The sequence below is a fragment of the Leptonychotes weddellii genome, chromosome 10 (assembly GCF_054177405.1).
Source record: "Leptonychotes weddellii isolate Sample4059 chromosome 10, ASM5417740v2, whole genome shotgun sequence".
Lineage (NCBI taxonomy): Eukaryota > Metazoa > Chordata > Mammalia > Carnivora > Phocidae > Leptonychotes > Leptonychotes weddellii.
This window is the reverse complement of record NC_138378.1, coordinates 19,627,187-19,652,305: the sequence shown is the minus strand read 5'-3', so window position 1 is coordinate 19,652,305 and position 25,119 is coordinate 19,627,187. Positions and strand designations below refer to the sequence as shown.

At 41.8% G+C, this 25,119-nt stretch overlaps 1 protein-coding gene across 8 annotated transcripts in view; it reads right to left on the bottom strand.

Annotated features, from left to right (window-relative positions):
- The window catches only part of MROH8 (maestro heat like repeat family member 8), a 58,201-nt gene that overhangs the window by 20,550 nt on the left and 12,532 nt on the right, over positions 1 to 25,119 (bottom strand). For 7 of the 8 annotated variants that reach the window (XR_014149095.1, XR_014149094.1, XM_081832812.1 and 4 more), the window contains exons 5-13: positions 22,400 to 22,479; positions 21,488 to 21,632; positions 18,608 to 18,703; positions 17,063 to 17,167; positions 12,003 to 12,138; positions 10,192 to 10,307; positions 8,656 to 8,808; positions 5,770 to 5,930; positions 1,271 to 1,406 (exon numbers count right to left, since the gene is read on the bottom strand). Coding sequence is in view for 6 of the 8 variants with exons in the window: in XM_081832812.1 (XP_081688938.1) it covers positions 1,271 to 1,406; positions 5,770 to 5,930; positions 8,656 to 8,808; positions 10,192 to 10,307; positions 12,003 to 12,138; positions 17,063 to 17,167; positions 18,608 to 18,703; positions 21,488 to 21,632; positions 22,400 to 22,479 (1,128 nt within the window). In the remaining 2 variants the exon portion in view is untranslated. The remainder of the gene's footprint in view (positions 1 to 1,270; positions 1,407 to 5,769; positions 5,931 to 8,655; positions 8,809 to 10,191; positions 10,308 to 12,002; positions 12,139 to 17,062; positions 17,168 to 18,607; positions 18,704 to 21,487; positions 21,633 to 22,399; positions 22,480 to 25,119) is intronic. The other variant, XM_081832811.1, reaches the window with a different exon arrangement.

The following is a 25,119-nucleotide window of genomic DNA, read 5'->3' as shown; positions in this document are numbered from 1 at the left end:
TTTAAAAAAAAAGTATAAATCCACAAGAACAGAGAGAATAGGAGAGGAGACAATGGCAGACTAGAGATGTCAGAATAATTTTGGAAGCTAAAGAAAACCTATATAATAACTTAGGTCAGGGAAAGCTGAACCATAAGCTGGTAGGGAAGAAAAGAAAATAAAAAACATATATTGATAGTGGGGGAGGCTGTGCATGTAGGGGACAGAGAGTAGAAACTTTGTACTTTCTGCTCAATTTTCTTGTAAACCTAAAACTGCTCTACTCTAAAAAAGTCTACTTAAAAGGAAAAAATGGGGGAAAAAAGTATACCAAATAAATACATACACAAAAAATTTATATATGTATAAACCCTTCTAAAAGGTTCATTTTTAGGGAGAAAATGAACAGCTAGGCTAAGAATGGTCTTTAGATTTTTGGAAGATTGTTTTTTAAAAAAAATCCAAAGAATATGTTATGGAGACTATATGGGGCCTGAAAACCTAAAATATTTGCCTTCTGGTCCTTTACAGAAGAAGTTTGCCAACCTCTGCTCAAGGAGGACCTTTTCTTTCTATGTTATATTCTTCTGTATTATTTGACTTTTTTCTTTATGAGTTGTGTATTATTTTTTAACTATGATGAATCATTTTATTTTATTTTTTTATTTTATATTTTATTTATATTTTATTTTATTTATCATTTATTTTATTAAGTAGGCTCCATGCCCGAGGTGGAACCCAGTGTGGGGCTTGAACTCACAACCCTGAGATCAAGAGCCAGACAGTTAACCAACTGAGCCACCCTGGTGTCCCAGATGATACATATATTTTAAAGGATAAGAGAATATTTGGGGCGCCTGGGTGGCTCAGTCGTTAAGCGTCTGCCTTCAGCTCAGGTCATGGTCCCAGGGTCCTGGGATCGAGCCCCGCATCAGGCTCCCTGCTCTGCGGGAAGCCTGCTTCTCCCTCTCCCGCTCCCCCTGCTTGTTCCCTCTCTTGCTGTGTCTCTCTCTGTCAAATAAATAAATAAAATTAAAAAAAAAAGGATAAGGGAATATTTAACCACATTGATTAAACCAAACTTCATTAAACTATACTGATATCTTCACTCTCCCAAGCCCCGTCCATGTCAATCCCTTGGTGGAGACATTATAGATTTATAAATGGATGACAGAAGCAAACTTTGAGAGGGATGAAGAGAGACACTCTCCAGATGGAGTGTTGGACCAGTCATCCCAAGAGAGGGAGCGTGTTGTGCTGAAGTTGGGAGGGGCAAAGCTCAATGGCTTACAGCAACAGCCACATAGGCCATCTTCTCTTGGGTGGGCGCATTATGGCATTTCTGCAGCTTCCTCAGAAGTCTCCACAGAATCCAGGTGGTGCTGGGCAGTTCCACCTCCAGAGTTCTCCACAACTCAGCCAGATGCCTAGAAATCCCAAAGAAAAGGAGGGTTCAGGAGAATGCCTTATCCTAAGCCCACCATGATCACAACCTTCCTAGAATCTGGAATCCAATCTAGAAGTGGTTTTCCTTTCCGCTCAGTTCTTCAGGGTATCAAAAGACTATCTGACTTCATTACAGTTACTCTTAGGGTTGGTTTTTTTTTTTTTAAGATTTTATTTATTTGTTGGGGGTGGGGGCACCTGGGTGGCTCAGCAGTTGAGCGTCTACCTTTGGCTGGGTCATGATCCCAGTGTCCTGGGATCGAGCCCCATGTCTGGCTCCCCGCTCAGTGGGGAGTCTGCTTCTCCCTCTGCCCTGGTCCTGCTTGTGCTCTCTCGCTCTCTCTCTCTTTCCCTCTCTCTCAAATAAATAAATGAATGAATGAATGAAATAAAATCTTAAAAAAAAAAGAGAGAGAGAGAGAGTGAACAAGCATGGGGAATGGCAGGCAGAGGGAGAAGCAGGCTGCCTGCTGAGCAAGGAGCCTGATGTGGGACTCAATCCCAGGACCCTGGGATCATGATCTGAGCTAAAGACAGACAGATGCTTAACCGACTGAGCTACCGAGTGGCTGACTGAGGCATCCCACTCTCAGGGTTTTATAATCTCAAGTTCCTATGCCTCATCATGGACTTCAGGACAAAGTGGTCCTAATTTACCTTTTCAGCCTCACAACTTCCCTGTCACATACATACCTGTGCTCTGGCTACCCCAGACCATTCACATTTACCAAACTAACAATGGACTTTGACAGCGCTCTCTCTGCTCATCTCATTTCCTTAAACTGGAAGGCCCTTTCCAAAACTCTCCCCTGTCCATCAAAACCTTCCAGGTCCAACCACAATGTCATCTCTTCTGTGAAGCTTTTGCGGCTTCTTTACCATGTCTCACATGAGGGTTCTCATAATACTTTCAATTTTTTTTTAATTTTATTTTTTTCAAAATTTCTCCTGTATAGAGGTTGCCTCAATCTTAAATGTGCTATTTTCAGTTCTCTGAACGTGTCTATCTGTTCCCTCTGAAGGCAGGGGTTATGCCTGGCTTTTCTTCCATGAATCCCTCAAGGTCTAGCACAATGCCAGGCCCACAGAAGGCATTCAAGATAGATTTACTCAACCCAGTCTATGGTCCTCAAGTTTTGGACAAGTCCAGGCCCAGAAATAAAGCTTTGATTCTCTTTAGAAAAGATCTCTTCTTTCTCTCTCTCTTTTTTTAAGATTTTATTTATTTGACAGAGAGACAGAGAGACAGAGAGAGAGTGGGCACACAGCAGGGGGAGCTGCAGAGGGAGAGGGAGAAGCAGGCTCTCCGCCGAGCAGGGAGCTCGATGTGGGGCTCGATCCCAGGACTCTGGGATCATGACCTGAGCCAAAGGCAGATGCTTAACCGAATGAGCCACCCAGGTGCCCAGAAGAGATCTCTTCTTGAAGAAAGACAGTGTGTAATAACTTTTTTCTATCGTTGACTCGAAGGTAGGGCCTGAGTCATATATATATATATATGTCATACACACACACACACACACACACACACACAGTATATAAACACTGTAAAGGAGCATTATGGGGGCAGGGGGAAGATCGGGAATTACTCATGGTTTTACTCCATTGTCTTATTTTCGGAATCTACCTAGGTATCTTTGTGTGCTAGAGCAAGTGTGGTCTTCCAGTTGTCTATGTATCAGAATCACTCTAAAAATTGAGAGGCTTAAGAACTATTCCAACATTTTACTCCCTACTCTGATAATTCTAATCTGTGAATAAAACGAAGTAAGAAGGTCCTAAAGAGAAGGCCATTAAGGCAATGTGAAAGGCTGAAAAGTCTCATAGCTGGTGAACTGGACAATAGAAAATGAACATTCATTCTTGGGATGAAATTAAGAAATTCCTATACTTACTTATCCTTGTTTTTTTTTTCTCTCTGAATTCCTGAGGGAGTAAATGAATTTGAAAAGCTATTTATTGTGAAAGAAGTGTTTCAAAAATGCTTTTGGTCTGCTGCATAGTTGTAAGTGTGCTGGGACTGCATCTGAATTAGGAAAACACACATGTTAGCCTATAAGGCAATGGTTTAGATATTTTAGTGTGAAAAAAATCATCTGGAGAGTCTGCTAAAAATATGGGACAGGTTTCGCCTCCAGTGATACTGATCCCGTAGATGTGACATGGTTTTTATTTGCCCATCATCCCTTTGGGAATGGGCATTCATCAAGCTGTTTCATACCTTCCTTGTGTTTCATTTTGCCATCCCTTCTGTCTGGAATGCCTTTTCCACTGCCCTGTCCCACCTTCTACTTGGCTAATTTACACTAAACACTCAGCTTGGGACAGCCCTCCTTTTAGAAATTCTTCCCCAGTCTTTCATCTAGTTAAGTCACCTCCTATGAGCTTCCACAGAACTCTCTTATTTTGCTTTGGGATCCTATTATTAGTCTGTGTCTACTCCCAGACCGTGTGCTGCCTGAGGGCAGGGTCCGTGTCCTGTCCCTTATTTCTCCAGGCCAAACAGTACTTTGCACATAGCAGATGCTTTGAACAGACTCCTAAAAACAATCACCCCAATCTGCATGTAATCAACTAACAGACTTTAGGTAAATGATCAAAAACATAGTAAGAATGAAGTTCCCTGACTATGCCATTTTTATTTCTAGCAGATTCCACAATTCTCATATGATCTAAAGCAGTAGGTTCTCAAATTCATCCAAGAGCTAGAAAAAATACAAACAATAAAATAATGCTGAAGTTACACTTTAAAATAACTAAGTATATTTAATATTTTGTACTAAATCATATGTTTCATGAAAGGATCTAGTGTAGATAAGCTGAAGCAAGTAGTAAAGATTTAACAATAATGTATTAGAGAAATATATAAAAGAATATTCTATTTTATTTTAATTTATTTTAAAGATTTTAGTTTTAGGTAATCTCTACACCCAATATGGGGCTTGAACTTACCACCCTGAGATCAAGAGTCACATGCTCTACCGACTGAGTCAGCCAGGTGCCCCCAAAAGAATATTTAAAAAATAGATATATATTAATTCATTTTTTTCTTTGGATGGGTAAAAATCTTCCTTTATTTGATTTAGTGGTAGAGCGTCTTAAGTTTAGCTTAAACCAATCAAAATCAGCAAAAAAAATCAGCACTACACCAAGACACTATGAGAACCATTCACTGAAAGTGGTTTTCAAACAGTTTAAAGCTAAGAAATCTTTTCTTCAAATACAGTAATTACCCAGCATCACAATATATAAAGCAGACAAAAAGAGATGCCCCTCTGGGGCAACTGGCTGGCTCAGTCAGTAGAGCATGCAACTCAATCTTGGGGTCATGAGTTTGAACCCCACGTTGGGCATAGAGCTTATATTTAAAAAAAAGAAAAATAAGAGACAGATGACGCTCTGTTTGAAGGGGGTGGGAGCCCAGAACCTTCTCCTAATGCCTCATTGCCTTCCCTGGAAAGGATCTCCTGGAACTTCCAGGGTGTCTCCACCTCTGAAAGCCACAAGTCTAAAAAAAAACATCTTGTTTGTTCCTCTATATGATTTATTCTTATTTATGGGTATATTTTTATTTTCTTATTTGTGTTTATGTTTTTGGCTAAATCTCAAGTACATTGCAGACATCATGATATTTACCTCTAAATCACTTCAGTAAATTGATCTCCTAGGAATAAGAACATTTTTCTGTATAACCACATTACCATTTCATACCTAAGAAAGTTACATTAATTCAGTAATCTGTTACAGAGTCTATATTTAATTTTCCCAGAATTTTCTTTTTATAGCTTTTATTTTCATCCAGGATCCAATCAAGTTCACATATTGCATGTGGTTATGTCTCTTTAGTGTCTTTTTATTTAGAATACTGCACCAGCACATTTTTTATTTCATGTCATTAACTTTTTTGAAGAGTTCAGTCCAGCTGTTTTATAAAATGTTCTTCATTCTGGATTTGTTGGATTGTTTCCTTATATTTATGCATTATATTCTGACTTACATTGCAGGTATCTGTCTATATCTTATCTCTTCTACAAGAATATCATTAGAGCAGGGGCGCCTGGGTGGCTCAGTCGGTTAAGCGGCTGCCTTCGGCTCAGGTCATGATCCTGGAGTCCAGGGATCGAGTCCCGCATCGGGCTCCCTGCTCAGTGGGGAGTCTGCTTCTCCCTCTGATCCTCCCCTCTCTCATGCTCTCTGTCTCATTCTCTCTCTCAAATAAATAAATAAAATCTTTAAAAAAAAAAAAGAATATCATTAGATTTTTGAGAGCAGCCACGTTCCACAATACCGGGGGCTGTGTCACACACCCCAGTTTAATTCAGAGGCTGTACCAGGTTCTGTTACCTGTCATATGGTACTGGATGACACAGAAGGTGGTTGATCACTATATCTGTGTACTTGGGCCTGGAGATAAACAAACTCACAGTATTTATGATTTGTCGTCGGACTCTAGGCTGGCTGATTATGCATAGCCGGGCACAGATAACTCCCATAATTTCTGGTACCTGAAGAAGGAAAACAAATCACTAAGACCTTAATCCTGTGGGACAATGACGGTTACCGAGGATACTGTAGCTATTTCTGAAAGGTCCTGGAGGTGTCAAGAATTTTTAGTATTTAAAAGAGTATTATCAAAAATACTTAAGGGGCACCTGGGTGGGCAGTTGGTTGAGCGTCCCACTCTTGGTTTCGGCTGTGGTTGTGATCTTGTGGGTCCTGATCTCATGGGTTGTAAGAATGAACCCCACATCAGGTTCCGTGCTCAGCCAGAGTCTGCTAAAGATTCTCCCTTTGTCCTTCTTCCCCCACTCTCTCGCTCTCTCTCTCCCTCCTCAAATAAATAAATCTTTTTAAAAAAATATTTTATCTATTTATTTGAGAGAGAGAGAGCAAGAGAGCGCACAAGCAAGAGGGAGGGGGCAGAGGGAGAAGCCAATTCCCCATTGAGCAGGGAGACTGACATGGGGCTCAATCCCAGGACTCTGGGATCATGACCTGAGCTAAGGCAGACGCTTAACCGCCTGAGCCACCCAGGTGCCCCAATAAATAAATCGTTTAAAAAAAACTACTTAAAATAGATCTGTATGTGTGTATACATATATAAAATGATTTAGAAGAACTTACAAGGATATTGATAATGTGACTTTGAATGATGGGATATTTATTTTTTTGCTTGCATATTTTTTAATTTCTCCTTGATGACTATATATTGATTTTATAATAAACCAAACTAGTAAAAGTGTTGCAAGGAAGTTGGAATTTTTTTCCACTCTGCTCTGAGAATGCCAGAGGAAACCATACTTGCCTTTCACCCAGAGATGTCTACCATACTCAGGAAACAGGAGCCATTGGGCTTTGGTCCATTTTTCTGCTTGACCTACTCTGCCCACTCCCAGATTCATGGCTTCAAGTCTCTGTGGAAATGTCAGCCTCTCAGAGAGGCAGTCCTCACCACCCTTATAATAAAATGGCCCTCCTTATGCCCAGTTGCCAGAAGCTGGTTTAAGCTGGCATGTGATGCAATTCTGGCCAATGAAATATGGGAAAAAATGTGTTAGTGGCTTTTGGGAAACAATTTTCTCCCTGATTACAGGGACAAAAGGAAGGCAACATCTCTCTTCTTGGCTGGATACAGCCTTATTTGCTCATAAAGTCTGAAACTGCTGTGATCACCTTATGACTGCATGAACGGGCAACATGGCAGATGGAAAAGCCCCTGCCTCTTTGATAACACTGCTGAGTTGCTGAACCAAGCCTAGAAAATACTTCCAGACTTCTTATTATAGAAGAAGATAAACCTTTATTTCTTTTTAAAGATTTATTTACTTATTTGAGAGAGAAAGAGAAAGAAAGAAGCGCGTGCGTGGGGTTGGGGTAGGGGCAGAGGTGGAGGGGGAGAGAGTCTCAAGCAGACTTCCCGCTGAGTGCAGAGCCTGATGTGGGGCTCCATCTCATGACCCTGAGATCATGACCTGAGCTGAAACCAAGAGTCAGACGCTTAACCTACTGTGCCACCCAGGCGCCCCAAAGATAAACCCTTTAAACTTAAATTGTGTGTAAGTTTCTCAGAGTTGGTCTTTTTTACAGCTGTAAGTACACAACTGATACAATGGCCCATCTCACCATGTTCTCATCACATTATTCTTTTTGCATCTTTGCTATTTTAATAGGTTAAAAAGTGGGTTTTCATCATTTTAAAATTAATTTTCATTTTTATCAAAGTGCAACACATATCAATTTAAAAAGTCCAGTGGTACTTCAAGGCTCTCTCCTGCCTATTCCCCAGGTATGCTTTCTAGAGACTACTATTTTTAACCCTTTTATCTCTTTCAGTATGTCCTTTCATATTTTTTTTAAAGATTTTATTTATTTATTTGACAGAGTGCGTGTGAGTACACAAGCAGGGGGAGCAGGAGAGGGAGAAGCAGGCTCCTTGCTGAGCAGGCAGCGAGCAGGGAGCCCAATGCTGGGCTTGATCCCAGGACCCCGAGATCATGACCTGAGCCGAAGGCAGACACTTAACCAAATGAGCACCCAGGTGCCCCTCCTCTCACATTTCTAAATGATATAATTATATTGTTATTTCTTGCTGTGTCAACTTCAGATACATTTAAATAAAATCTGTTGATTTTAGCTTATTAAGTTGGCCTCCTCCTAGGATTGATTATGGCTTGATTATTTATTTATTTATTTTTAAAGATTTTATTTATTTATTTGACAGAGAGAGACACAGCGAGAGAGGGAACAAGCAGGGGTGGGAGTGGGAGAGGGAGAAGCAGGCCTCCCGCTGAGCAGGGAGCCCGATGCGGGGGCTCGATCCCAGGACCCTGGGACCATGACCTGAGCCGAAGGCAGACGCTTAACGACTGAGCCACCCAGGTGCGCCATGGCTTGATTTTTTAAAGTTTAACACCTTTAATTAGCTTGAATGAGGATCTAAATTTGAAGTTACCTTCTCATAAGTGCTAATTATATCTTCCCCCAAAACTATACCGTTCTGGAAAATATGGAGCACACCTTGGATTTTAAAAACTATCCATCCCTAGTTGCACACACAGTGGCTGTTTATTACATGCTTGTTGAATGGAAGTCGACTGACCCATGGACCCTGGACCCGTTCAGTTGTTACTCTCTGCTAAACAGGAGCAGCCGAAGAGACCTCAGCAGCTGCAGGAGGGGAGAGGTTTTGCCAATATTTCAAACCCAGCAAATGGCTACTGAGCTTTTTACCTTCTCAAATCGGGACTCTGCATTTTTCACCAATGTTAGCAGCAATTCTCCTGCTGATTGCTGGGTGGAGGGATGTTTCAGATTTTCCAGGCTATCCAATATAGTCATTACAAACTGGCAAAGCTCATTTGAATTGAGAAAAACTTCGAAGACCTGAAAATAATTCAGAGAAGATGAATTTTCTTTCTTTCTTTCTTTTTTTTTTTAAAGATTTTATTTATTTATTTGACACAGTGAGAGAGACAGCTAGAGAGGGAACACAAGCAGGGGGAGTGGGAGAGGGAGAAGCAGGCTCCTGGCTGAGCAGGGAGCCTGATGCGGGGCTCGATCCCAGGACTCTGGGATCATGACCTGAGCTGAAGGCAGACACTTAAATGACTGAGCCACCCAGGTGCCCTGAAGATGAATTCTCAAAAGACTTAGTATGATAGAACCCTGAATAAGGGATATTATCTTAATTTTGTTATGTTAATCAGAGAGGCATACAAATATGTACAAGGCTGTTATTTCTGTCTTGTTTACAAAAGTAAAGAACTAGAAGCAACCCAAATGCCAACTAGGGTCTGTGCATGGCTTTTTACAGTTCTGATTTTTAGAAAGAGGTTTCATTACTGAGATCCTCAGAAAGAGTCACACTTTTTTTTATAGGAACAGGACTAAAGGAAAGGCCTTAGTGCTCTATAGCTCAAAGGGTCCCAGCCATAGCTAAAATACCTTGGCTGGAGAAAATACATTAAAAGAATGTTTCATTCTGCTTCTCATTGTACTTGGCAGTGTATAAGGTCCTTCACATGATTATAACAGGTATAATTTACTGGGCACTTACTATATGACAGGCACTAAGCAAAGCATTTTCATACAATATCTCATTTAACCCTTACAACCCAATTTTTACAGATCCTCTGTACAGATAAGGAAACAGACGCACAGAGAATTTAAACTGCCTGACACCTTAGACCCTACTTGAGTAAAATTTGTAGGTTTTCTTTTTTCCCCCATCCCCTAACAGAATGCTGGGTAGCTAGTAGATGCTTAAATATTTGTTGAATAATGAATACATATATTAATTAAAAAGCGTGTGGTTTGTCAGATCAACTACCAGCCTCTAAAAGCTCCTTTTTTTGTTTTGCTTGTTTGTTTGTTTGTTTTTTTTTTAGCAGTTCCTTTTTGGACAAGAGTTTACACTTGCAAGAGGCTAGCTAAGGTTAGGAGAGCAATCAATGGGAGCAGAGCTTGTCTGAAGAGATATTCAAACAGTGGTACTGGGCCCACTGACAGATTGATCTAAACCATTACACTAATAGAACAAGGTGTACAAGAGTCACAACCATGGTGCCTCGTCTCCAAACTATAGAATGTTTAGGGAGCAAATTCTCTGGGCAATCTTATGTTTAGTTTTATAAGAAATTGCAAGAACTTTTCCCAAAGCGGTTTTACCAATTTACATTCTCATGACAAAATGTATGAGACTTCCGGTGATTTCCCATCCTCTCCAGCATTTCAAGTTGTCTTTATAATTTTAGTCATTCTGATTACCTGGGCAATTTTGAAGGGACAACTGTAGAACCGTTTAATACTGTAGAGTTCTAGGAGTTCTCGACACTTTTTCATTGCTCTTCTCAAGCTTGGGTGATTTTTGTCATAACTGATATCTGAGAAGGAAACATGAAATATTACTTTCTGGCTTATTTCTTTTTTCTTGATTTTGCAAGTCTGGTCAATCCCGAGGTTGAAGTGAATCCTAAGATCTCATTCCTCTTATCTTTCTTACTTGGATAAAAATGCCTGGGGTATGGAGTATGTGTTAATCTGAAGGCTGATTTTTTCCCCCTCTGTTGTCGGACAATATATTAAAAAGTCTGAAAGAAAAAGAAAAGCGCTTTTTGTAAGAACAGAACTTTTGAGTGATTTGGAAGTATAACCATGCCAAACCATTCTGCCACTGGTGAGGACTTTTGAGGGGTTTCGTTATGAAGCTTAGGTCCCCATAAAAAATCATACAGTTTTGCAGTGTCTGATAATTCTGATGTCAGAACTCTCTGTGTCTAGTTTTGCTGATTAATGAGTCTGTCAATACTCCCTCACAGTGCTTTGTTTTCATGTTCCGTGTGACTCATGTTTGTTGGAAATTTATTTATGGGAAGTCTTTGAGTGCTTGGTTGAGGATACTGTCTCTCCAACTGGAAAATAAACCTGGGGGAAGGGACTTCGTCTTTCTTTCTTTCTTTTTTTTTTTTTGCTGCTTATGTGTTTTTATTTTGTTTCATATTGTGTTGTGTTGTTTGCTTTTTTTTTCTCTCTTTTTTTTTTTTCTTATGTTAATACCCATACATTACATCATTAGTTTTAGATGAAGTGTTCCGGGACTTCGTCTTTCTTGTTCACCAAGGTACCCCTAGGACAGTAAGTGCTTCATAAATATTTGTTGAATGAATCATTAGTTGTATTTCCTTGGCTATATGTCTTGGTAGACAGTCCTCATACTCAGAGCTGCCCAGAGATGCGATGGCCATTTTGGGAAGCACAGAGCTTCCTTGGGATGAAGAAGCCCAGGCAGGGCAACTACTTGGTGGGGGTAGATTAGACTGAGATGCAAACGCTGGCGGGACACTGGGCTAGATATCTTCTAAAGTCTCTCTTAGGTGGAGGGGAGGGGGGCAATGGTTCATTCTTTGACCACAGTGGCCCTCTTTCTATTTTTCAAACTCCTCAAGTTCATACCTCCTTCTCCCTCTGCTCAATATGCTCTTCTTACATCTTTACCTGGCTAATGTTTCTTATTTTTCAGGTTATCTTCAGAGAGGCCTTTTCTGAACCCCACAACTAGATGGGATTCTTCCTCATGGCCCCTGTAATTCCCCTTTAGCACTTATCTTGGTTTATAATAACAGAGTTATTTGCTGATTCTTTGATTGTTTGATTCCCCCACTAGACTACATGGTATGTAAGGATTGGACCACTTGTGTTCTGGTTACTCTTAGATCCTGAGTAAGCACTCAGAAAACATTTATGGGATAAATAAATAAATGAAGGCCCAAATGATGGCAAGAACTTCTTCCACTTCTGACCAAACTAATCACTCCAGTTTGTCCACAGGGCCACGTGTTTAGCTGCTCCAACTCCATGGCCATGCAGATGGCCGACACTGATGGGCGTGATCCAGTTCCTGATTTTGATTATTAAGTCAGTGTTGCTTCATCTCTGCCTGCGGACTATGTACCTTTCTTTTTATAAACCACCTTAAGAAGTCTTTCTAGAAGGTGGGGAATGAGGGCACAAAGAGGGCTGGTGCTTGCACTGCGCTAGAGGACTGACTCGGGGCCTCGCTGCCTTCAGCAGCACCTTACACTTCAGCCTTAGGGTGATATGCAGCAGGTAGTGCGTGCCCGCCGCGGCCTCCTCCGCTACCTCCTTCACTGGGTCCCCACACAGTAGCGCCAGCAGAGCCACTCGGTGCCCAAGCCTTTGGAATCGCAGTGGAAGCTAGTTAGGAAGAAAAAGAAAAAATGCCATTAGCATACAGGTGCATTTTATGCCTTAGATTTGAATTCTTGAGAAGTAATTCCATTTCTACCCCCTACTCAGGAAAGTGCAAGAGTCACATTCAGCCCTTGGATCTCTTTAGGGTAAACATTTAACAGGTGTAGATACACTATGTCCATCAGATGGTATTAAATAGGACAAAGTCTAACCTAAATCAGCAATCTGAAAAATGAAAAAGATGTTCATTCTAAAAGGATTAAATTCTACTTTAAAAAAAAAAACGCGAAACACTAATTTCTTGTTTAAATTGATGACCTTCTGGGGTGCCTGTGTGGCTCAGTCGTTAAGTGTCTGCCTTCGGCTCAGGTCATGATCCCAGGGTCCTGGGATCGAGCCCCGCATCGGGCTCCCTTCTCCATGGGAAGCCTGCTTCTCCCTCTCCCACTGCTTGTGTTCCTGTTCTCACTGTCTGTCTTTCTGTCAAATAAATAAATAAATAAAATCTTAAAAAAAATAAAAATAAATTGATGACCTTCCCATATGTTCCAAATGGAACAAAAAAGCTAAAACCTGTTATTTCTATTAACATTAATTGTTTTTTTTTTAAAGATTTTATTTATTTATTTGAGAGAGAGAGAATGAGAGAGAGCATGAGAGGGAAGAGGGTCAGAGGGAGAAGCAGACTCCCTGCTGAGCAGGGAGCCTGATGTGGGACTCGATCCCGGGACTCCAGGATCATGACCTGAACCGAAGGCAGTCGCTTAACCAACTGAGCCACCTAGGCGCCCAACATTGTTTTTAAATCAGGTTTTTCAAATGTTAGAAACAATGGTGCCCTTATCTGCTCAGACCTAAGAAAGAACATTTTAAAGTGGTGTTATATAGGAAACGATTATGTTTCGATTTTGTACTAGTTAAAAAGTGCTAAATTTAACTACATGAAATTATTGTTTACAGATTAGTGACAAGGGCTGATGATAGGATCCAGTTGGGCTGTGATTTCTAGATGCCCTCAAACATAGAGTACTTCTATGCTCAAGTCCAGCCAGAAGCTATTTTGCTAACATGCCAGAGTAATCTGTATTTTTATGTGATTTCTACTTTTATAGACGTGTTTTAAAATAAAACACATTTTTATAAAAATGAAAAATAAATAGGGGTGCCTAGGTGGCTCAGTCAGTTAAGTGTCTGCCTTCTACTCAGGTCATGATCCCAGTGTCCTGGGATCAAGCTCCACATAGGACACTGTGCATAGCAGGGAGCCTGCTTCTCCCTCTCCCTCTGCGCTGCTCCCCCTGCTTGTGCTCTGCCTCTCTGTCAAATAAGTAAATAAAATCTTTTAAAAAAATGAAGAAAAAAAAAAAGATGTTCTTTCTAGTACTGTTTTTAAAGGCCACGTATTGGAAATCATTGCCCAATAGTAAAGAGAACTATGGTACAACCACTCTATGAATAAACCATTAGGAATCAAGTATCCTAGGAATTTATAAAAAGGTGGGAAAATGTGCTAGTCTGCTAAGTGAAAAAGCTGGATGCAAAGTTGAGGTGCACCATTTAATACAATTAAAAAAATTTGTTTAGGGGCGCGTGGGTGGCTCAGTCATTAAGCGTCTGCCTTTGGCTCAGGTCATGATCCCAGGGTCCTGGGATCGAGCCCCACATCGGGCTCCCTGCTCAGTGGGAAGTCTGCTTCTCCCTCTCCCTCTCCCCCTGCTTGTGATCCTGCTCTCCCTGTGTCTCTCTCTGTCGGATAAATAAATAAAAATCTTTAAAAAAAATTTGTTTATTGATATTTTGCCTTATTATGGAAAAAATATAATTTAAAATAAATAATGAAAAAAGTAAATTAAAAAAGTAAAAAGTAAATCAACAAAGACAAGTTAGAAAATGAAAGTAGCAAAAATAAATGTTATGAATTTGGTTAGCATGCAGAATGCATAATCATTTGCTCAAGGTAGGCCACAGAGCTAGGCTCGGAACTTTCTCAGGGCTAATGTGGAGGTACACACTATGTCCCATATAATATGATTCACACTGCCCTTAAGATCAGCAGCAAATACCCATGCAGAGGAAGCACAACTGTTCCTGGGATTCACTGAAGCAAAGAGAAATTTCTTCTGCGGCTCTTTAGAAAAATGGACTGAGATATTGTGAAGAGCAGCCTGTTTCACCTCTTTACAGTCAACACAGCAACACCTGCACAAAGCTGTGCCATGTCTTCCATTCACTGACATAACCATTCATCCCATCAAGAGGACTGAGCATCACTTATGAACTGGGAACGGTTATGAGAACGACACTTCTGGCCGCAGCACTGTGACTGACATGGGGGATACAAGCTGTGGACAAAAGACAACATCCCTGGTCATGGAGGTGATATTCTAGTTGCAGGAACACAAAATAGCAAAGAAATAAAACGTATTATATACTAAATGGTCAAAAACGCTGTGGTGAGAAAAGAATGCACAGAAAAAAGACAGGAATTGCTGTTTTAGAATGACGAGGGAAGACCTCACTAATGTTGAAATGAGGGATGGAGCCACGTAGAGATCTGGGAGACAAGCATTCCAGGCAGAGAGAATAGCAAACAAGAGCAAAAGAAATAGGAGGTAGATGAGGTAGATGGTATGGCAACTTAGAGAATATTGTAGGGATTTTGGATTTTTTCTGTGTGAAATGGGAAGCCATTAGAGAGTTTTGAACAGAGAAGGGACATGAGCTGACTCACATTTATTGAATCTCCTATGTGACATATTCTGTGCTAGGCACCGGGGATGTTACGGTGAACAAGACAAGCATAACCACCCATGGAATTTACAATCTCTAAGAGAAAAACAGACAATAAGTCAATAAAGAAACAATCAAACAAGATAACCTCATCCTAAGAAGCCCTAGGAAGGAAAGAGAGTGATGAGACAGAGCGTAAGCATAGATCTATTTGTAAGCAAAGGCCTTTTTGAGGTGGAAGCATTTGAACTAAGCACTAAAGAATGAGGAGGAGTTAGCTATGTGAAGAGTTGGGGAAGGTCATTCCAAGCAGAGGAAGTAGTAAGTGCAAAGGCCATGAGGCAGGAAGAGCTTTATATGGTAAGGAATAGAAAGGAGGCCAGTGTCGCTGGAGTATGTCAGGGAGTGCAAGGAGGAAGGCAGGAACTAGATCATACAAGATCTTGTATTCTAGGAACCGCTGGAAATCATTGGAGCAAAAGAGTGACATGGGTTTCAAGATGATAACTCTGGCCACATGTGGAGAACTAAAAGGAACTAAAGTGCACACTCATGCACAAACGTTCTCAGAAGGAATAAATAAAATTGTGAATACTGACTATCTCTGGATGATAAGAACAACTCAATTAAGTTGATTTAAGAAAAGCTATGGGCCTTCCAGAAAGCTCCAGAAGACTACATCACACAAAATTCTGCCTGTTGCTTTCCAGATGTTCACAGACTCCAATGGCACCTAGGTTTAGCACCCTTATATTATCAGTTCTCCCTAGGAAGAAAACTCTAAGGAAGATCTTCAGGGCCTAGAGAGAGATTGTGTATAAGAGGGAGTCATGTGAAACTCTTCTTTAGTCTGCAGCCAACATTAGAGGTGGAAGAATGTAGAAGGAAGAACAATGTGATGATGGAATAATAGGGTAGTCAGTGATGGCTAGAAGTTACTTGTTTTCATTGACTAAAGAGAGAAAAAAGGAAGTAGCATAGTTTGAGGGACTGAATTTACTTCAGTAAGGAGGTGGAAAGTTTAGATGTACTTCCAATGGGAGAAATGAGAAAGTTAGTGGGATGCCATCCTTTTTTTAAATTTTTATTTTTTATTTATTTATTTTTTTAAAGATTTTATTTATTTATTTGACAGAGAGAGAGACAGTGAGAGAGGGAACACAAGCAAGGGGAGAGGGAGAAGCAGACTCCCCGCTGAGCAGGAAGCCCGATGCGGGGCTCGATCCCAGGACCTGGGATCATGACCTGAGCCGAAGGCAGATGCTTAACTGACTGAGCCACCCAGGCGCCCTGATGCCATCCTTTTAATAATCATGACTGTTAGAATATTCATATCAAGGACAAATTCCCTTAAGGAAAATTAGCATTAGGACCTAGAATTCCTACCCCAGGAAGATCTACTAGGAAAGAGGAAAGAGATTCACAGATGAAGAAAGGAGTGGATAGAGGAAGGAGGACCTTGGTTTTGAGGAACTCCTTTCAGAACGTATGCGGGAGCATTCAGAAGAACTGAGAAGTGAGAGAGTGAAAGAGACAAATGAGAGGATTTATTTATTTATTTATTTGTTTTTTAAAGATTTTATTTATTTATTTGACAGACAGAGACACAGCGAGAGAGGGACCATGAGCAGGGGGAGTGGGAGAGGGAGAAGCAGGCTTCCCGCGGAGCAGGGAGCCTGATGTGGGGCTCGATCCCAGGACCCCGGGATCATGACCTGAGCCGAAGGCAGATGCTTAATGACTGAGCCACCCAGGTGCCCCCAAATGAGAGGATTTAAAAGAGAAGCCACAGAACCTTTCTCTGTGAGATGCTGGGAGATATTTAAATTGATTTACTTACATTTGCTGCTGGACTTTATTACTTGAAATATAACACTGCAGAGAGTCTAAGTCACTGTGGACCCTCAGATATTTTCAGGTCACACTTATTCCTTCCTTCCTTCATTCAAAAATATTTACTGTATTGTTATGTTCCAGCTGTTGTGTTAAGCAACAGGGATGCAAGATTAATAAACATAGTACCTAGCCTCAAACTGCTCAAATTTTAGAGGGGCAGACATGTGAATAATGCTAAGTGCTATGGTATTACATGGGGCATCAACTGAATCATCAGTTCAGGGTCATACACTGGAGGGGAAATAGGCAGTAATAGGATGGCTTTGGATCCTTCTTCCTGTGTGACTGAAGGGCTGCTTACCTTCAGGCTGAGATGTCTGGATAAGCACTTTAGTACTTGAGCCATGCTGGCTGTGGCCCGTTCCCGCTCATGGTCTTTGGTTGATTGTAACCAGGGGTCCATTTGCTGTGAAAAATAAAGGAAGCCTAAATGGTTTACCAGGAAGATTTGGGATAACACCTTTATTCTGCTTTGAACAAAACGTGGAGAGAGAAGGTTCACAGGTCACTACTATATCGAAAATGTCTTCCTAAATGATAAGCCAGTTTGGGTAGGAAATGAAAGTGGTGGGAAGGCAAATAAGGCATAAAGATTTGGGATCAGGTGGGCTGGCTTCCAAAGAGGCTTACTTTCTAGATTTATTTTCCCTTCATCCCACTTTCTTCAATTATTTATCCTATTCTCTTCCTTTGGAAGGAAAGAAAATCAATGTCATGCTATTAAAAAACTCTGAGGATGGAGAAATTGCATCTGCCTGTAACAGTCAGGGAGGGATTCCTGGAGAAGATAACATTCACCAGTAGGAGCTTCATAAAAAAGGTGACATTTTATGGCCCCATGTGGCCAAAAAAAAAAAAAAAGAGGTGGGATTTTCAGTAGAAGAAACAACTTGAATTAAGCTACCAACACAGGAAAGTACAAGGCACAACTGGATAAAAGGGAGAAACCCAATCTGGCTGGAGTGTTGATGTACAAATAGAAGAGGAATGAGAAATAATGTTAAGGTCCGTTGTGGCAAAGATAAATGTCCATCTACACTTAGGCACAGATGATTAATAATAGTTTAAAGGGTTATTCCTTTCTGGGATATCTGCATCTTAAAAAGGGGCAAGAAAGTAAGATGCTTGAACTGCAGTGAATGCACTCCAATGAACAAATCCCTAATGATAGAATGGCATATGCTGGAATGGGTACAGGTGGGGACAGGTGGTTATTAATGACCTTGAATCCTGCCTGGTAGGCACCTGCCTATTTACTCACTCATGAGGTGCCTCTGTTCTCTGGTCACTGATTGAAACCATTCTATGGTAGTAAGCAATAGCAATTTAAGGAATAATAATAGTAACCATTAAACCACTAACTGAAGGCCATTTATTCAATATTCACCATAATTATTACCTCAATTTAAAAGTGAAGAAATAAGACTCTGAGAGATTACATTCTTTGCTGAATTTATAACCCATGAATGGCACAGAGTCAGAATTTGAAGCCAAGTCTGATGCAAAATTGATAGCTGATACTCTCAACTACTTTGCTATTCTTTTTTTAAAGATATATTTATTTATTTTAGAGAGAGAGAGAAGTATGTGCAAGTGGGGGGAGGGGCAGAGGGAGAGGGAGAGAATCTCAAGCAGACTCCCTGCTGAGCATGGAGCCTGACCAGGGGCTCGATCTCACAACCCCGAGATCATGACCTGAGCTGAAATCAAGAGTCAGACACTTAACCAACTCTGCCACCCAGGCGCCCCTCTGCTATCTCTTAAAACTTAATCCTTCCACATTTTCTTCTTCCACTTTCACCAGTTAATAGAAATAGTTTCTCCTTCTCTCTGATATCCAATTTACCTTAAAAATGGTGTCAAGATTTTCCAAATGTGGGTCTTCTACTACCAAACTCTGGAGCATCTCAGAGAATGCTTGAAACGTCTGCCTGTAGAGACACTGAAAAGGCTCAGGATCAGTGATGCCCCCACCCCCACCATGAAGTTCCCCAACACTGTACACTTTTTTTTTTGCTTCTACACAGAAGTTTATTTTTTCTTCTTTCCAAGTTTTTATTTAAATTCCTGTTAGTTAGGGGCGCCTGGGTGGCTCAGTTGGTTAAGCGTCTGCCTTCGGCTCAGGTCATGATCTCAGGGTCCTGGGATCAAGCCCCGCGTCGGGCTCCCTGCTCAGCGGGGAGCCTGCTTCTCCCTCTCCCTCTGCTGCTCCCCCTGCTTGTGCTCTCTCTCTCTTTCTGTCAAATAAATAAGTAAAATCATTAAAACAATTAAAAACAAACAAAAAATAAGGTGTTTAAAAAATAAATTCCTGTTAGTTAAGAGTGTAATACTACTTTAAGGTGTAGAATTTAGTGATTCATCACTTACGTACAACACCTGGGGCTCTATAGTTAAGCGTCTGTTTCTTGGTTTTCCTCTCTCTCCCTACCATGTTCATTTGTTTTGTTTCTTAAATTCCACATAAGAGTGAAATCATATGGTATTTGTCTTTCTCTGCCTGGCTTATTTCACTTAGCATAATACTCTCTAGCTCGATCCACGTCTTTGCAAATGGCAAGATGTCATCCTTTTTATGGCTGAGTAATATTCCATTGTGTATATATATGCACCCCATCTTCTTTTTTTTTTATTTAAGATTTTGTTTATTTATTTGACAGAGAGTACAAGCAGGGGGAGCAGTCAGAGGGAGAGGGAGAAGCAGACATCCCGCTGAGCAGGGAGCCCGATGCGGGGCTCAATCCCAGGACCCTGGGATCATGACCTGAGCCAAAGGCAGACGCTTAACGACTGAGCCACCCCGGCGCCCCACACCACATCTTCTTTATCCATTCATCAGTCAACAAACGTGTGGGCTCTTCCCATAATTTGGCCACTGATGATAGTGAGGCTGTAAACATCAGGGTGCATGTATCCCTTTGATTTAGTATTTTTGTTTCCTTTGGGTAAATACCCAGTAGTGCAATTCCTGGATCATAGGGTAGCTCTGTTTTTAACCTTTTGAGGAACCTCCATACTGTTTTCCAGAGTGGCTGCACCAGCTTGCATTTCCACCAAGTACAATATACACTTTTAAGGCTCTTATCTTGAGACTTTACTCAAAGGCACGGAACCAGTGTGAAAGTACTGGTAGGCGGTTTGTGAGCTGAGGTGAAACAATATATTCATTTTCTTTTTTTTTTCTTTCAGGTTTTATTTTTAAGTAATCTCTACACCCACTGTGGGACTCAAGCTTACAACCCACAGATCAAGAGTCACATGTGCCACCCACTGAGCCAGCCAGGTGCCCCACAATACATTCATTTTAAATGGACATCTCAGCATTACTGGGAACACAGTTAACTGATTCTAACTACATTTGGGAAATTAGTTAGGATCATCAAGATAGCTTCAAAATTTGACTTGTGACTCTTTCTGACATCTTGAAACAGAAGGGAATAAAGTCCCCTTTGGAAACTGCTTTACCAACCAAGTTACTAGCTGCAGGAGAAAATCAAGGCCTTTGCATTTCCTCTTCTCTCTGCTTGAAAGCTTCTCCTCCAGAGATATCCAGCTCCTCTTTGCAACTGTCACCTCATCAGGAAGACTTTCCCTGACCACCCTATGTAAAAAAGCCCCTGTGCCTCCCAACCACAGTACTCTTTATCCTCCTCTTTCCCTGTTCAATATTTTTTTAAAGATTTTTTTATTTGAGAGAGATAGAGAAAGCGTGCATGTGAGCAGGGGGAGGAGGGGTAGAGGGAGGCAGAGAGAGAGAATATCCATGATGAGCAGGAGCCTGACACAGGGCTGGATCCCAGGACCCTGAGATCATGACCTGAGCCAAAATCAAGAGTCAGACGCTTAACCAACTGAGCCACCCAGGCACCCCTGTTCTATTTTTTTCATAGCACTTATTACCACCTGATACATTTATCAGCAGTTTTCTCTCTACACTAGGATATAAGCTCCCCAGATGAGAGAGCGTACTGCTGTATTTCTGTTGCCTCTCATGATGCTTAGCATATGGTAACTCTAAAATCTGCTACGTATATGAACACTCTCATCATATTTTAAAGCCAAAAGCAAGGAAAGAAGGAATGAAGGGAAAAAGAAAGAAGACAAAATAAAGAGGGGGGTACCTGGCGGTGGCTCAGTCGGTTAAGCATCTGACTCTTGATTTGGGCTCAGGTCATGATCACAGGGTCATGGGATGGAGCCCCATGTCAGGCTCAGTATACAGTCTGCTTGTCCCTCTTCTTCTGCCCCTCCCCCTGCTTTTGCGTGTGCATGTTCTCTCTCTCTCTCAAATAAATAGGTAAAAATCTTAAAAAAAAATAGAGAGGGGCGCCAGGGTGGTGCAGTTTGGTTTCAGCTCTTGGTTTCAGCTCAGGTTGTGATCTCATGGTCATGAGATTGAGCCCCACACTGGGCTCCAAGCTCAGTGCAGAGTCAGCTTGAGATTCTCTCTCCCTCTCCCTCTTGTGCTCTCTCTCTCTAAAAGAAAGAAAGGAAGGAAGGAAGGAAGGAAGGAAGGAAGGAAGGAAGGAAGAAAGGAAGGAAGGAAGGAAGGAAAGAAAGAAAAAGAAAAAATAAAGAGGGGGGAAAAGCTATTTAACTGCTTATTTTATTCACCAGACTTGGCTGAAATGATTTTTGGCTAGTTTCAAAAAATCAAATGCACTCTCAAAGAGCCATGATCAGCTGACCTATGGATGGCAAGTTATTAAACCAAAGCAGGAGTTACCTCTGTGTTGTAGGACCCACTTGGCATGATTTCCTGCAGCTGGATAAGAGTTGTTACGGAGGGCAGAGTGATTATACTTTTTGTAATAAGACTGAACAAATCAGCTCCATCTTCAGAGCCAAATAGCAAGTGGACACCTTGGTAGCTAAGAAAAGACAGTTTAGGAATAGTAAGCTGGGAAGACTTTGATTTGACAGTGGTAAGCAGGGGTCGAAGTAACCCAGGAGGAATGAGTGGACTAGCTGGTGTATAATTCTGGTGGAAGAGACAAAGGGCATGCTTGTTAGCCTGTTTAGACAAATCTTACAAAAGGCTGGAGGAAGAGTTTCAGGGCTCAGAGCCTCCATCCTTGTTCCCTGTCCCTCCCCGCCTTCCCAAGAGGGTACTGGAATGATATCCTTCCAGGCTTTCCTCCAGTTTAACTACGGAGGAAAGCCTGCTATAGTCTAACATGTAAACCATGATTTTCCAAAGGATGTTCTGCTGAATGTTTGTTAGAGGAATGGTGGATGGAACCAAGTTAAAAATCGTTTTAACTATAGGATTTCTTGGGGCCTTTAATAAGTTAGTGTGCCATACAAATCTCCAAGAAAGATAAACAGCAGGCAGCCCTTCCAAATTTCTTGGACTGTGGAACTCTACTGTCATGAAGCACACACGAGAGTAACTTTCCACTGAATATACTTTGGACAAAACTGAACTCCAAAGAGGTTCCAATAAGGTCTTTCAGATATGATGGTGGCATATATGAAATCAAATTTCTTACACAGAAAACATGGATTTGCTTCCCCTTCCCTATATAAATAGTTTGCAAAAGTTAAAAGTATGGAACGTGTCAGTTGGCTCTGGTCTTGGCCCTGACCGAGAAAGCAGGACATGTGTAAGGGGCAGGGGGCAGCATGTGGGTGTCACCTGAGGTCAGCGATGGTGACAAAGACCTCCTGGAGCACAGAGCTCAAGAGAGAATGCACAGGCTCCTCTTCTACCAGCATCTGCAATGAGAGGGCAAGAACTTTTTTATTATTATTTTTAAAGATTTTATTTATTTGACAGAGAGAGACACAGCGAGAGAGGGAACACAAGCAGGGGGAGTGGGAGAGGGAGAGGCAGGTTCCTGCAGAGCAGGGAGCCCGATGCGGGGCTCGATCCCAGGATCCTGGGATCATGACCTGAGCCCAAGGCAGACGCATAACGACTGAGCCACCCAGGCGCCCCGAGGGCAAGAACTTTAAAACAGAGTCAAGAACTTGCCAAGTCCTTGGGCTAGACGATCAAAGATGTAGATGCCTGCAAGAACCACAGCAGGGACTTCATCCTGCTCTTGGCTCCACAGGACGGGCAGCAGGACAGTGGCCAGGCCAGGAGTTTATGCTCTGGAGCCAGAGCCTGAGGCCTGGCGCTGCCTCTTATTAGCTGTTTGAGTGGACACAAGTGATTTACCCTGCCCCTCCCCCCCTGTACCTCAGTTTCCTCTTTGTAAAGTGAGGCAACCGTACTCTTTACCATCCCAAGGCGGTTGTGAACACTAATGAGCTAATTCATAATTCCTAGTAGCCCTTGAGAACTCTTAGCATCTGTTACTCATTATTTTTACTACTTGTGATTATTTCCAGTTTAGGCATCCTAACTCCTCTTTCTACCAAACAGCAATCTCTACTATAGTGTCTAATATTACTATGCGACTTGTCCTAGAAAAGGAATAGCTTTCCAAATTCCAAATTGGCAGAGTTTGGAAAGCTGCCTTGCTTTGTTGGAAAAATCTGTAGAGTGACAGAGAGGAAAAAAGAGGCTCTGGAGCTAGACAGCACCTGGGTTTGCACACTGGCTCTGCCTCTCTCTCTCCGTGTGACCCAGAATGTAGCATTTAACTTCCCCGGGCCCCAGTTTCCTGATCTGTATGGGGGAAAAGAGAAACATCTCAGGGAGTTAATAAAAAGAGCAAACGTAAATGGTTGTAGTGGAAGCCTTCCTGGGCTGTCTACCCAGCCTCTCTGGAAAATGCCCCTGGGTCCCAGAATGGGCACCTCACAGCCATGCTTCCGCTAAATCATTCTGTCCCACTAACCACACCTTATCCAGACAGGAGTAGATTCTTTTTCTCAGCACTCTGGAACTGAGACCAAGAGCCTCAATCTTATTTCTGGCTGGCCTACTAAAAAGAGAAAATTTAAAATTTGGGAGCACTCTGCCCTGTGGACAAGGTAACAGAGAGAGCCAATTTTGGGAAGAGAGGTGAGGGAGAGAGAGAGAAATGAAAGTATATACAAAGGAGCAAAGATGAAAGATGGAGAGAAAGTTCTGAGTATGTGACAGTTTTTTTGTTTTTTGCTTTTTTTTTCTGGCTTCATTCTCTTCTTGGAGCATGTTGCTCTTCCAGTTACAAGATTCTGGGAACGCTCAGTTATCCTAAGAACAAATCTCCCCTTTAGTGTTTCAGCTGCCTCCTGTAGATTTCTCTTTCCTGCCACCAAAAAGACTCACCAGGAACTTAGTGTCCAGGAGGCAGCGCTCAATAAATATTACTGTGTTCTCTCTCTTACCCCTTCCTGACTTTTCTCTTTTCTTTCTCACTTTCCAACTCTGCTCAGATCTTGCTGGTGGCCTGATGCTCTTTCTTGTTTCCTCAAGGAACTCACTTAATTTTACGGCTTTATAGTCTGGAAGGGACAAAGCACAAGACTCTCCCTTCAGCCTCCCAGGGCTCTACTCCCCCAAATCTGGCTCTACTCCCCCAAATCTAGCTATCTCACGGGCATCACCACTAAGAGCATAGCTACATCCTGGCAATTTGGTGTTAAAAAGTGAGTTCATTATCTTCCTCCTCCAAAGGACACACCTTCCCAGCCTTCAGTTGTTGTCAGTGGTGCTCTTTCCCAGGGCACATAAAAGAGGTGACTTACAATTTCTTTTTCTCCTTTATTCATTTCCCGCATCCAATCAATCATGATGATGGCCACTGTCTGCGCTGCACAGTTCCGGACTCCCCATCCCTACAGCCACTCGCCTCACATGTGGATGAAGGCAGTGTCTCTTAGCTAAGCCACCAGGCCTGCAATTCCTTTTTTCAATCAGTTAGGTATGAAAGGCTTATTATTTATTCACAATTATGCTAACTACAATGGGGAATTCAGAAGTGAGAGGCTATTTTTTGTTTGTCAAGTATTTGTGTAGTAGGAACCTCTTGGGGTGACTATCCAGATTACAGCAATCATCCCTTCTCTGGGAATGGCCTCCAATACACAGAGAGGGATGACCAGAAGTCATGCCCTTACTATATGATGCTGCCCCCAAACATGCCTAGTTGATGAAGGAGTGGAGAACAGACCCAGTCTGGGCCAATCAGATTCTTTCTTCCAGAATCTGGAATTTTTGAATGACAGACACAGATTGGGAGCGGCTGAAGGTCTGGTCATCGTGATAGGAGAACAAACACCACCTTTGAGACCCCAGGAGTTGTCCTGGAACATCCTCTTCTGGAGGCTTGATTGTTAAAAGGCTTAGATTCTAAGGGAGATATCCCAGCATGCTATTTTTTCTTTTTTAACTAAGTGAGCCAGAGTTGATTTTTATTGCTCTCTCCAAGAAGAATCTTAACCAATCTTAACAAAATGAGACATTTTGGGCACCTGGGT